The sequence below is a fragment of the Buceros rhinoceros genome, unplaced genomic scaffold (genome assembly GCF_000710305.1).
Source record: "Buceros rhinoceros silvestris isolate BGI_N320 unplaced genomic scaffold, ASM71030v1 scaffold22924, whole genome shotgun sequence".
NCBI classification, from domain to species: Eukaryota; Metazoa; Chordata; class Aves; order Bucerotiformes; family Bucerotidae; genus Buceros; species Buceros rhinoceros.
Window position 1 is genome coordinate 504 of NW_010407952.1, and position 13,056 is coordinate 13,559.

General features: G+C 54.1%; 1 protein-coding gene across 1 annotated transcript in view; it reads right to left on the bottom strand.

Moving 5' to 3' along the window:
• Positions 1-4,123: 4,123 nt before the first annotated feature.
• P2RX1 (purinergic receptor P2X, ligand-gated ion channel, 1) overlaps positions 4,124-13,056 on the bottom strand; it is a 12,404-nt gene continuing 3,471 nt past the window's right edge. The window contains exons 2-12 of the mRNA XM_010134710.1: positions 12,391-12,538; positions 11,810-11,881; positions 11,300-11,369; positions 10,673-10,769; positions 9,863-9,943; positions 8,144-8,285; positions 6,907-7,037; positions 6,151-6,241; positions 5,445-5,510; positions 4,727-4,813; positions 4,124-4,168 (exon numbers count right to left, since the gene is read on the bottom strand). Of these exons, the coding sequence (XP_010133012.1) occupies positions 4,124-4,168; positions 4,727-4,813; positions 5,445-5,510; positions 6,151-6,241; positions 6,907-7,037; positions 8,144-8,285; positions 9,863-9,943; positions 10,673-10,769; positions 11,300-11,369; positions 11,810-11,881; positions 12,391-12,538 (1,030 nt within the window). The remainder of the gene's footprint in view (positions 4,169-4,726; positions 4,814-5,444; positions 5,511-6,150; positions 6,242-6,906; positions 7,038-8,143; positions 8,286-9,862; positions 9,944-10,672; positions 10,770-11,299; positions 11,370-11,809; positions 11,882-12,390; positions 12,539-13,056) is intronic.

The window sequence follows — 13,056 nt, forward strand, 5'->3', positions numbered from 1 at the left end:
GGTGGCTCGTTGGCCCTCCATGTGCCCCCCAGTCCAGGCTCCATCCCTCCGTTCCACGCAGAAAGCCTTTCTGACAGAAATACGAGGGCAAGAAAATGCTGGGGTGTGTTTCCAACACCAAAGCCTGGCACAAAAGGTTTCCAGCATCTCACGCTCCCCAGGTTTTTCGGACCTCTCCCTTCCAGCCCGTGCTCTGTCTCTGCTCAAGGCAGAGGACCTGCATTTGGCTAAAACCCAGGGCTCCTGGGAGAGGGATCCGGCTGCTCTTTCTCCAGCAGTTCCCCGCTTCCTTCTGCGTGTCCGGAGAAGGGCAATGAAGCCGGTGCAGGGTCTGCGGCGCAAGTGCGCTGAGGAGTGGCCGAGGGACCTGGAGGTGACTTCACATGTCCCCAGGCATTTCACAGGTATGTTTAGATAAAGTAGGGTTGAAGCCATCGTTTCTTTTAGGATCAGCTTAGGCCAAAGCAATTTGTGGTGCCTTAAAGCCGAGCAGAACGCCAGTACCAGTAGGCAGAGCTCTCTTAACTGGAACGATCCTGATTCACCCCGTGACAGCCCATCGGTCGACTGCGCTGTTGCTATATTCAGAATCCTTTTGGGCACTTTGGACTCTTACACTTTCTAAAATAAGGCAATAAAGCAATTAGATAACAGGAGGAGAGAGCACTTCACCAAAGGTGGCAGAAGAAAATAGTGTGGCACGGAGCTGGCAGCCGCACAAACAAGCTGTAACAGCTCTGCTGTCACCGGGAGCATGGCTGCGGGGCTGAGTGGACTCCTGCTCTGACGGCGGAGGGTCCTTTTGCCACCCAGTGCAATCTGGCCTGAGAACACACATCTTTGGGACAGGGGGAAATAAAAGCACCCTTTAGAGCTGAGAGGACTGAAATGTTCCTGTCAGTCCCTTGCTGTGTGTCAGCCAGAGGACTGGTCCAGCTGAAAACCAGAGAAAGGCTGAGTGGGCTTAGCGATGGAGAGACTGCAGAGGGAAGAGCTCTCTCTTCCTTCAGTGTCACTTGGTTTTAATTTGTGTTGTTACGGTGCCTGGAAGTGCCAGGTGGAAATTGGGGCCTCACTGTGCTGGGAGCTGTGCGCAAATACCACGATTAGATGTTGCCAGCTCTGCGGCGGAGCAGAGAGAATTCCTCCTCTCCCCAGCATCGCTAACCAGCACAATTATTGCCCAGTAAGTTTTTCTGCAATTGCTCTCCTGGAATATCTGTGCCACTTGAGTTCTGTCAGAGTAACCACACCAGAGTGAAACACAATTAAACAGGGAGTTGGGTTTTTTTACCCTGCATTCAGTCTGAATTTTAGCAGACTGGAAGGCACTGGGAGCTGCAGGGCTGAAATACAGCATCAACCCCAACAAAGGTGAGCAGCTCAGCCCTTCCTCCTTGCTCCCCCACCCCTGCGCACCAGCCCCAGCCCCTCTGGAAAAAGGAGGGACCGAAACAACAGACACGGGCTTTCCCTGCCTTTTTGTGCGGCAGAGGGGACCAGCGTATGTTAAAAGCAGCCACTTGCTCCGTTTCCTCCAGACACCACTGCCCTGCCTGGCACCACCACAGCCACGGCCTCTGGAGAGCTTGTTTTGGTGAATGAATTAAAACCACAGTGTTTGCACGAATGGTTGGTGAGTGAAAAGCAAAGGAAAGGATCCCCAGACAATGTGTGTTGTAAAAAATCAAGTAAGGCAACGAAAATAGACCATCCCTGGCCTTCCAGGGATCCCAGCTCAGAGGTTTTGAATAGCAGCTGCAGAGGAGCATTTACGAGTGGCTTTTCCCCTAATTTCCTATTCTGCCTTTTAATACTTCCTAGAAAATATGGGCTTTGCATGACAAGCAGCTTGAAAGATTAAGCAGGCAGAAACACCCCCCTGCTCTACCTGCAGCCTTGCACTGGTTATTTTGAGTTATGGCTGGAGAGTGACCCAGTTTAAGAGGGTCCAGAAGGTTACCTGAGCACTCACGCTTCACTACCTCTGCTCTTTGGGAAGTGAGTTTTCCCCAGGCGCGTCTGCGTGCAATGGTCTTCCAGTCCCCTCTGCTGGCTGCCGCTTGCTGGAGAGCTGCACCCGACAGCGGCCGTGCAGAGCTGCGCCTCGCTGGGCGCGGAGGAGCGCAGACGCTGCGCAGGGATGCTGCCAGCCTCAGGACTGCCGAGGAGGCACGAACTCCTCCAGAGAGCAGGGGGGTTTCCCCATCCTCATGCCCAGTACAAGCACCTGGCACCTCTCTTACGGGACAGCACTGTGAGAAAGGGTGAAAGTTCTCTCAAAAACCTCTGCCTGTGAAAGTTGAGGTGTGCTTTCGAGAGCAAATAATCTCCCCACGTGGCCTGAAATGTTTCTTGAGCTTCTGACCGAAGATCACCTGCAGCTGATGTGGCACATGCCTCTGTGTCCGCACAAGCCCTGCACTGTGCATGCATCCCGCAGGCTGCTGGCCCGCACTCCCTGCCACGTCAATGACGCTGCGGTCATGGGCAGAGCAATCCCTGCAGCTTCCTCGCTAACTTTCCCACCGCAGCTGGGATCCAGTTTCCAAGTGATCACAGCAAAATTTCTGCCAGGGGATGCAAAAGGATGTTCAGTGAGAGACTGTGCAGAAAGTCCGTGCTGGTGCCTCTGGAGACCTGAGCGGCGCCAGCAGACAGGGCAGGGGCTGCTCGTAGCCATGTGGGTGTCATTTGTGATGTCCAACCGCACACACTGAACAGGGCAAATCTTCTGTTGGAGAGAGGAAGTGTTGCTCCTGGGTGCAAAGAACTGGTTTCACGGAATCGCAGAATCGTTTTGGTTGGAAAAGACCTCCAAGCAGCTCGAGTCCCCCTGTTCCCCCAGCACTGCCAGGTCCCCACTGGCCCCTGTCCCTCAGCAGCACCTCCACACGGCTGGGAAACCCTCCAGGGATGGGGACTCCACCAGTGCCCTGGGCAGCCTGGGACTGATCGGGACAACCCCAACAGGCAAGAAACTGCCTGGCCAATACTGACCACTGTGGGCAGCAGGAGGCAGAGCTGGCCGGGGACAGCCGTTCTTGGTGGCCGGCAATGAGCCAGCTCTCTCCGCCAGCCGGCCTGTCTGAGGAGGAAACCCAAGTGACAACCCTGATAACAAGCCCCGCTCATGGCCGGAGGCCCAGGGGCCCTGCATGGGAAGGGCTGGGGGGAGGCTGCTCTGAGCCCATCACAGAGGCCCCATGCTCCAGCACAGGGTCGCTTTGCATGCACCCAAAGCCCTGCATGCACCCAAATGCCCCACACCCCGGGATAAGCACGGGCACCGCAAACGGATGTAGTAGAAAAACTAAAGGTTTATTATTTTTTTTTAATAAAATACATCCTTACAAAATAACCATTTTTCTCCCATGTTGAGAGACTGGGCATGGTCCTTGCCAGCTCTCCTTCCCTCCTCTCCTCAATGCGGAGCTGTCCAAGGGTGCCACTGAGGAAGGAGAGGCAGCAATGCTCTCTCCTAGGGCTTTGGGATGTGGGATGCTGTGGCGTGACCCTGGCACACCAGGCAGGGTGCAGCAGGAGCCCTTTGGAAGTGCCTGCAAAGGCAGGGCTGATGGCGAGCCCTGAGGGTGCCTCAGTGGCTCCCTGATGCCCAACATGAGTTTAACCCACCCGCAGCATTGCAGCAGCGTGTCCCACCAGAGGCAGAGTGCCCGGCCAGCCGGACCCTTCCCTGGCTGCAGGACACCACGTTCCCACGAGCTGGTGTTGGACGCGGCTCCTGCTGGCCTTGGGGCTGGTGCAGAGTGGTGACAGGGGATGATGACCATGTTTTAGGAGAGGGGGAGGAGGAGGGAGTGCAGGTTTGTCGGTCAGTGTGGATTCTGCCAAGAGATAGAGGCACACGGTGATTTCAGCTGTCTTGCCTCCCACTGCCCCTCCTCAAGCGATGCTGCCACTGAAGATGTGATGTCAAGCCCGCATCCTGCACCCAGTGCTGCCCTGTGCACGTGCCTGACCTGGGAAGCACTGGACCCAGATTAGATATTACAGCTCAGATCTCCTCCGTGCCTTCCCTGGAGCCCTGCTGCCTTCCCAGGGGCCTTGGGACAGCTCAAAGACTGTATGCTGGCAGAGCTGGGGAAACTCCACTCACCTCTCACTGCGTGTTGTCCGGCTCCTTCTCCTTCTTATGCAGCTTCGACTGGGGATTAAAGGAGAGAAAACCATAATTTTTTTACAGACCTACCCCTTTCTAATGGAGGGAAAAATGTGGTTGAACAGCAACTGCTGCCCCCCAATGTATAAGCGTACTTTCAGATGGATTTGAGGGGAGCTGCTTCCATGTCCTCTGAAAGGCCGTGAAATGTCCCCATGGCCATGGAGATGTTCTCAGAAAGCAGAAAAGGGGACAGTGTCCCATATGCTAAAGCACTGGTCTGCCCCTGCTTCCCTTAAAGCTATGCCAGTGTTACCAGACACTGGAAGATCGGGGGGCAAGGGGAAGGAGTAAAGCTATTAACAGTGAGTCCCACGGCAGGTCTCTGTGCTCCTGGAGAGGCGGTTCACGGACCCCAGTCTCTGACAGTCCCAAGGGCTCAGGACTCCCACTAGCTCAGGAAGGCGCCCGGTTGCTCCGCAGAGAAAATGCTGTTTGTGTTACAGCATCATTACTCACACACACATCCACGCTCACACGCCCGCAAGACCCTCCGCAACAGAGGGACTCGCTGGTACTTACAGGCTCCTGCAAGTAACTTACAGGTTCCGCGTATTTGAACTTCTTCTGCTTGTAGTAGTCCCGTCCTTGGAGGAAATGCAGCAGGAGGAGGTCGCAGAGGACAGAGGCCTTAAATCAAAACACAGCTAGGGTTGGGGCTGCCCTCCCCGCTCACCTGGACCACCTTGTCTTTCCAGCTTGCTCCAGTTTGCCCCACAAATTAGGGTCACTTCTGCTTCAACCCGCAATGTGGCAGCTGTTAAGGGGTGCACAGCCCCCAAATGTCCACAGAGGACAGAAGTGGAGTGGGCTCGGTTCAGTTCTGGGCAATTGAAGTCAACACAAGTGCAGAGACAACACCCTTCAGGTCATGCCGAAGTCTTTAAATACCATAACCAAATAGGATGCTGGGGTTTGTCATGCATGAAACACCACCCATCACCTCCAAACCCCCCTCAATACCAGCTCTAGCTTGAAACTATCACAACACTGAGCCATGGCCCTGCCACGAAAGCCTGCTTTCCCCTCGCTTGGCAGGGCAGCGGCTCCCGTGGGCAGAATACGCAGCAGCCAAGGGTCAGGAGGACTCTGTTCTCCTGAGACAGTGAGGCAGGAGAGCACATCCTTGCCCCCTTTGCATATTTCCTATTGCCTGAGCGGGAACCAATATTTCCCTCAGCGCAGGGACACTTCCCCATGGATGTCACAGGCAAAGAGAATAATTTGTCTCCATGCAGAGGCTGGAAATATCTGAACTTACCACTCCAAAAATACCAATTCCAGAGCCAATTGTGGTCATGGTGGGGATGATGTCAAATTTGCCTGCCTGCATAAAACCGGAGAAAATAGGTGATATGTTACAGCCAGCCCAGGGAAGAAAAAAAACATGCCACAGCTCTAGGTAAGCCCCAGTCAAAGTGCCTTTCAGCAACCCAAAGCACAACCACAGCACAGAGATTAATGGGACTTAGGTAAGAGCTGGTTTTAAGCTCACTGGTCCAACAGAAAAAATATAATAAGTTGTTTTAAGGCTGACAGAAATTGAAATTACTTTGCTTTCTCTATTTTTAATTAAAAAAATAAAGTATACCCTTTAAATATTCTTGGGGAATGAGGAAAGCCTTCTCTGCCAGTGGGAAGAAAAATAAAGTAAAAAATGCAGATGTTCAGCTTTTGGAAACATCAGTAAAAGATTTTGACTTTCCTCAGTTTCCCCCCCGCCCCAACCCATCATGATGGGACAGAATCACCAACCAAACTGCAGCTGACAGATGTGACCTGTAAAACGGGCTTCTCTTCTATGTTCCCTTCCTCAGCTCTTCCCAAGGGCTGCTGTGAGCAGCCCAGCGCTGGTTTTCCTGGCCCCACAAGACCCCGGTGCTGCATTACAGAGCTGGCACCTTCCTGAGGACATGGCAGTGCCAGCCCAGGGACCTGGGATGAACCCAGTGCCTGAACACCCTTACCTTGCCATTCACCAAGATGTCGAACCGGATCCCAAACACCTTGTAGAGCGTCCTCTTTTCCATCCCGTCTTCTCTGTAGTATTTGGCGTATCTGTCCATGGGATGGGGAGTGTTAATGGCCTGCCAGGGTATCTGACCCCCCCTGCAACCCAACAGCATCAGGATCTTGGTGGGCTGCAGAGCAGGACAAAGATCTGGGGATGCCTTGTCATGGGTCTGCTCCTGACCCTCTCCTTAACTGCCCCAAAGGAGCAGGGCTGTTGGCACCATTCTGCTCTGTGCCTCAGATACCCTGCCTGCAAATTGGAGTTAAAGCTCCTGCTCGTGCTGATGCCTGATGACCCCATCATCTACGTGACAGTGGACTAATACAGCGCAGCACTAGCGGCAGCTTTGCACAGAGCAGCAGCTCGTGCCTGAGTGTCATGCTGTGGCTGAACACTTTGAGCGTGGGAAAGTGTGAGGTGACCTTGCACCATCTCCAGTCTTTCGAGAGGCTTCCTGAGAGCTCGACTGAGCAGGACAGTCTGCAAGGGGCAGGAGATGTTCAGGGAAAGGCAACAGGGCAGTTTTGAGGCCAAGGGATGGGTTATCACTTTTCCCATGCCATTCTAAAGAGAGCACTGCTGTCTGGCACAACAAAGGTCATGAGTACTTTGAAGAACAGCCCCTGATTCTCCACCGTCAGGGTGCTGTGGGATCCTGAAAGATGTCACCTCTGAATTCTTCCTGGAGAGTTAACAGGGGTCTCCTTACCTGAAGTTGAAGCCCGGTGAAACATTACTGTCATCATTGTAAAGGCCATGGAACTGGTAAACGGGTTTGCAGTACTGGACGGGCCAGTCGAGGTCACAGTTCCAGTCTATGGTGATGCCCACCACTCCACCCTGCAGCCAAGAGAGGAGTCACGAGATTGCCCCTCCTTGGACCTGGCCTGCACAGCGGAATGCTTTTGCTCCTCAAACCTGACCTTTCTCAATGCCATGAGGTGTCCTGGCTACCCAGGGTACACGAACCCCACCGCTGCCTCAGCCCTCCTGGGCAGCCTCAGCTTTGTGCCCTGCACATCACCCTATGCAGAGGCACTTGCTCTGCCCTAAATGCTCATACATAAGTAAATCTGCTCACACACAACTAAATCCACGCCCTCTTGGTCCTGACCAGCACCCCGTGCCCAAGGCACGCTCCTGAGAAACAGTGCTCACTGCAGATCCCCCCTGGTCCAGGTGGGACAACCTTCCCTTGCCTGATTTTGCCCAGGAGATTCACCTTTCCTGTGGCTTAACTCTGCCACCAAGCCATTAACACCACAGGGGACATCAAAGACAATTTAACATGGTCATAGAGGAGAGTGAAATGAACCCAGGAAAACCAGAGGAAGGCCAGAGTAGGTGGCCTCTAAGAGAAGTGGCCACCTACTAGGACACACAGCAGTCCCTCCTGAGCTCGCTCCGGGTTGGAACTAGCTGTGCCCCAGAGGCTCGTCCTTCTGAGCCTTTAATAAATGCAAGCCCCTGGTTTTATTTCCTGCCTGGCAGCGTGACTGCAAGGCTCTGCCGTGCAGAAATAGCAGCTGCTCCTGCCTGCAGCCCTGAGAAGTGCCGGGCAAAGCTGCATTTCTGGGCCTGGGGAGGGGCTGCAGTTTGCATTGTGCCATGACTAATATTTGACCATCCAGCTGAGGCTTCCAAGCTCAGTCGGATGGGATCTGGCCACGCAGCTCTAATCATCCATCGCACAAATCAAAACGAACTGAACCCTGGGTTTACTGCCAGCGGGTTGAATTTTGTCAATCTTACAGAGCAGTTTCCAAAAATGGCTTAAATACTCAGCCATGTCCAAGGAGATTCATAATCTTTAAGAGCTAATTCTGACACTGCCTTGCAAGTCCTTGAGAAAACACATCCCTCGGGTCTCCAGGGCTTGGGCATGATTGCTCTGTTGGTGTCCCCCTCCCCACGTCAGCAGAAAACATCAGTTGAAATCAAAGTACCTTAATAGCCAGGAAGGTAAAATTCTGCCCTGATTCCTTCACTATGTATCCCAGGTCAAACACGGGGCATAAGGCATCGGTGACCTTGTGATAGGTGCATTTCTTCAGGTACTGTTTGGTAACGCTCTCGACCAAGTTGCGCCTGTGAATGAAAAGTGTGCGAGAAAGAGTCTGAATAACCCAATACTTTGGGTGGAAAAGGACCTCCAGAGGTCCCTGGTCCAACCTATTGCTCAAAGCTGTGTAATGCCAAAGCTGAGGGCTTCATCCTCCTGCCCACATGCTCATCAGACCCCACACATGGAGATGGGACCTTTATTGCAGCCCTGTCTGTTTTCCCCCATCCCATCAGCAACTCATTTCCCCTGAACCTCCTTCCTATGGAGGAAGCCTCTCTGCTGTTTTCTTTCCTGCAAACCTTGTCCACCTCTGTTTTGTGTTTGCTGCTTTGCTTGCTGCCCAAAGCCGGCACACGTGTCCCTGTCCTCACCTCTTCTAGAAACCCCCTTTCCCATTCCTCAGCTTTGCACACCCTCCTGTGGCCTCTACCACCCCTCCCAGCTGCCTCTCCCGTTCGCATATCAGCTCATCCTTGGGCTCTGCCGGCAGTTTCATCTGGGACAGCTCATGGTTGTGTATCCCACAGCTTTTACATTTAGCTGGATTCTGCCATTTCCTCCAGAAAGGGTGAAAAGGAAAGGACAACGTCTTGCCTTCCATCCAACTCTGCTCTTTCACCTAAAAATAGTCTTTCTGTGAAGCTTCTCTGACACAGATGGTTTTGTAAGGCTTGTGCCTTGCTCAACCCTGTCCCATCAGTTATGCTCGGCAGTTCATTAGCAGCAGTGATCAAAGGCAGGAAGTTTCCCCATGACCTCAGCTGGCTCCGGCTTAACCCCTGCAATGGCAGCCAGCCCAGCCACCCTCACCCCCAGGACCTGCTCTCCCCATCGTGTCCCTCGTCCTGCCCGCCCTCGTTCAGGTTTCCATCGCTCCTTGCTGCTGCTGGGGGATGTCCTCTCCCAGCCACCTCTTGGGGTGCAGCGCAAGGTCAGCTCGAGGCTTTGCCAAGCGAGGGGCTGCCAGGGAGGTTAACCTTGGCTGCAGCACAGGGACTCAATCGGCTTAGAGAGGAGAATCCACCGTCTTCAGCACAAACAGCTTCTGCTTGTTTGTTCCACAGCAGGTACAGAGTGGGTGTCATCACAAATCCTCTTACGCGTGCGCCTGCAGCCGGCGGAACTTCCCAGCGCTGCCTGGAAGGGGCCGGCTTTATAACCCCTTGCAGAAGCAGGTGGGAACTGTGATGTTAAGAGGGGCCTCTGCTCATTTCTGGGCACCAAACTTGTCCTGGCTGCTCACACCCCACTCTGCCATGTAGTATTTTACTGTTATCTTCAGGGAGGAAAAGGGAGAACAACGAAGAATCAGAGAATGTGTATTTTCATGTGTATCATGTGAAGGTAACTCAGGAGACATTCATCCCCAAAACCTTCTTTCCTGTCACTACATCTACCAGCTGAGGTGGAACAGGTTTGGGAGGGAAACCTCTCAGTTCCTAAAAGCTACTCTGGTGATGGGTGCAGCAGTTAGAGTAGCCCTGGGCTCACAGATGAGGGACAGCATCCTCTGGATCACACATCCAGCTACACCCATGCTTTCCGCTAAGGGATGTGGCTGGGGGAACCAAGCAGCAGCCAATTCCAAACCTCTCCTTACCTGGACACCTTGAACCTTGGGAAGGTGATGCTGTTCTTGATGAACAAGGTGAACTTCTCTGCTTCTGACAACAGAGCAGGGCTGAAACACATGAGTGTTGACATGTGTCCATCACTCAGCTCTCCAGCCTCTAGGAAAAGCCCCGTTTGGGGGAGATTCATCCAAACGGGGATGAGCAGGACCCTCATCCCTTCACTTTGGGGGATGATTGCTCAAGTGATCACATCCCTTCACTTGTCGAAGTGAAAGATCTCAACATAGTTCAGAAAAGCCTCAGGGAAGGATGGAAGTGCCCGTCAGGGGACAGAGAGGGCGTTACGTGCTAGGATTTCAGTTAAGAAACCCTAAAAGCACAGGGAGGTGGCTGGAAGAGAGCTCAAGGGCCTGTGTGCTTCCCTGGGCTCCTTGGTGAACCTGTGGCTGTCCCTGCGCCCCTGCTATGAGGAGGGGAGGCAGGGAAGAAAACCACTTTGCATCTACTGGCAGGTGCTACACAGTGGCCCATGGAGGCTGGAATCAGAGGGCATCTCATGGGCAGAGCACAACCTTCCTCTGAAGGCAAACAGGATAGACAGGGGCTGCTGGTCCATGCACAGAGCACCCAGCAGAGATGGGGTGAGCTGCCAGCAAGGTCAGGAGCAAACCACCTCAGGAGAGGCACAAACCTGTGGGGACACTGGGTCTGCGTCGACACAAGTTGCTCTGGCAGCAGCTCTCAGAGCCCCTGCTTGCTCTGCCCTGCACCAAGCGCTGCTGGTGCAGCTGGGGTGGGACCAGGATGGAAAAAGGGGCAACAACTTCATTCCTTACCTGGGAACGAGGTCATCAACTTCAACAGGGCACCAGCCAAAGATCTCACAGGTCTTCACAGAGCTGTTGAAATGCACACACTTGCCTGTCATGAGCCCTGTGGGGAAGAGAGCCAGCTGCTCACACCTCTGGATACTGGGAAAGCCCAGCCTCACACCGGGGTGGACAGGATCTGGTCGGAGCTTCAGCCCCACCACAGACAGCCAAGACACAAAGTACTCAGGGCTTTGGTGCTGCTTTATCAAAAGGGTGATTAATTGTGCCCTCTCTGCTTGGGACAGTGGTTTCTCTCGCTCTATTGCACAGGGAGCAACTGCGCATTTCTCCTGCCACAGCACACCTCCGAAAACACCGCGCTGGTAGGAGGGTTCCTCTTTGGGGAAACGGTTCAGTCTTGGTTAACCTGTTGTTGGCAGAGCTGTTTGCAGCTCAGGTACCTCCCAGAAGAGGCAAGCAGGACCAGCCCCGCTGGGACCCCCTCCCGGCATGTCAGAGGCTGTTCCCACACCCTGTGGCAATCCAAATCATGTCCCCCCACACCCAAGCTAAGTGGCTTCACCAGAGCACTCTGTGCTTGGCATCTCACCAGAAATACCAGTGCCAGAGCCTCGGGGTCGCACACCATACCTTGTCCCTGGCGGCTGTATTTCCCTTTGCTGCAGTCACTGTCCCGCGTGCAGAGCCCGGTGTCCGGCAGCTGTTGGGAGAAAGCAGGCAGCCACCTCTCAGCATCACATCCTGTAGTTTCCACCCCTCTGTCCTTTCTGCCTCACCAGGTAGCACTTTCCTCGGGCTGCAGCCAGACCCTCATCTGTACACTGCTTCCCAACCAAGGATGTCCAGATTAAGCAGGAAAAAGGGGGGATTTCTGTTTTAAACTCCAGGCAGATGCTTTTATTTAAGCCTTGAGTCTGCTCTGCTTGATCAGGTCAAAGGGAAGAAACTTAAATGGATGCTGGACATTTTTCAGCAGAATAAAAGCCTTCACGTGGCACTCACAAGCGAGAAATTATAATACGGGGCCATGCTCAGGCTTCTACTAAAACCCTCAGTGTCAGGAAAACTTCCCCAGTGCCACCAACACACCCTCCTTAGATCACAAAAGCTGAGGCTACTGAAGGAAGCCAGTGCGTTTACCTCCGGGCAGGTTCCTTGCTTCTGTCCAGGGGTGACAATGAAGTTGGTCATTACCACAAAGGAGTTGTCCCCCTGTGTGGAGACACAGCCAATGAGCTCACAGGCGGCAGGGCATTTCAGAAAACCCGTGCGAGGAGCCTCTCCCTGAGGCAAGGGGTAGAGCACCCAAACCACCCGGGCATGTCTAGGCAAGACAGCACCTTTGTCCCTAACTTTGGGTCCTCCACCCTGCTCCACTGCAGTTCGGGAAGCTGATGGTGGCCCTGGGGAGCTGCAGCGCCACCAGCCCCAGGGACAGTGGGTGACCTCCCTTGCTGCCTGAGATGCATATGGAGGCCCTGAGGGAGCCTTAATCTTTTTGAAGGCAGCCTCAAACACAGCCCATGAACCGTGGCAGGTCCCAACCACCGTATGCTCCACAGGGGTGATACGTGGGCAGAGGTCTGTGGTAGGAGCAACCTGCTCTCCACCACAAGGACACGTGGTTAGCCCCATGGAAAGCCTACGCCAAGGAGCCCATGGGTAACCGTGGCTATTGGGCCAAAAGCAACTCACCCAATCCACCCACCCTGTCACCGTACCTGGGGTGGGAAAACATAATCCACCACGTCCCAGATGTGAGGGCCCAGAACACTCTCGTTGGTCAGTGTCAGGCCTTTCATCTTCACTGAGACTGAGCTGACGATGCTGTCCCGAGACTGGTAGCCCTTCTCGTAGAGGAAAACCCACCTGGACAGGGAAAGGTGGTGGGGTGAACACAGCCACCAGTGCTCAGCTGCAGGAGTCCCATGTCCCAGCACATCGCTGTGGGCTGGGGCTTCATCTACCAAGTCCTACACAGGGGTTGATTTGCCAAATTTCCTCCAGCTGGATGAGGAATATGTTGCTGAGCTCTCCCACCCTTTGCCTGAGCCTCTGGACCTGAGGGTCCAACCTTCGCCAGAGGGTTGATTCATTTTGGGGACTGGGACACACTTTATTGTGGAGGGTGCGTGAAGGCAGGTGGAGCCGGGTGGCCATTGGCCCTTTGGGATTAAATCCTATGGTGAGTTTGCAGCTTGCTGGGCTCAGCGGTTCACCTGGACCCTCCTGATCCACTTCATAGGCACTCTCAAAAAATCAGCCCTCCAGCACCAAGACGGGGAGAGTCTGGACACAGCAAAGGGAACCGTGGAGCTGTGGCCCTGGGCGCAAGAGGGCTGCAGGAGCAGGGTTGGGGACACTGGCGTGGCTGGGTCTCCCTGCGG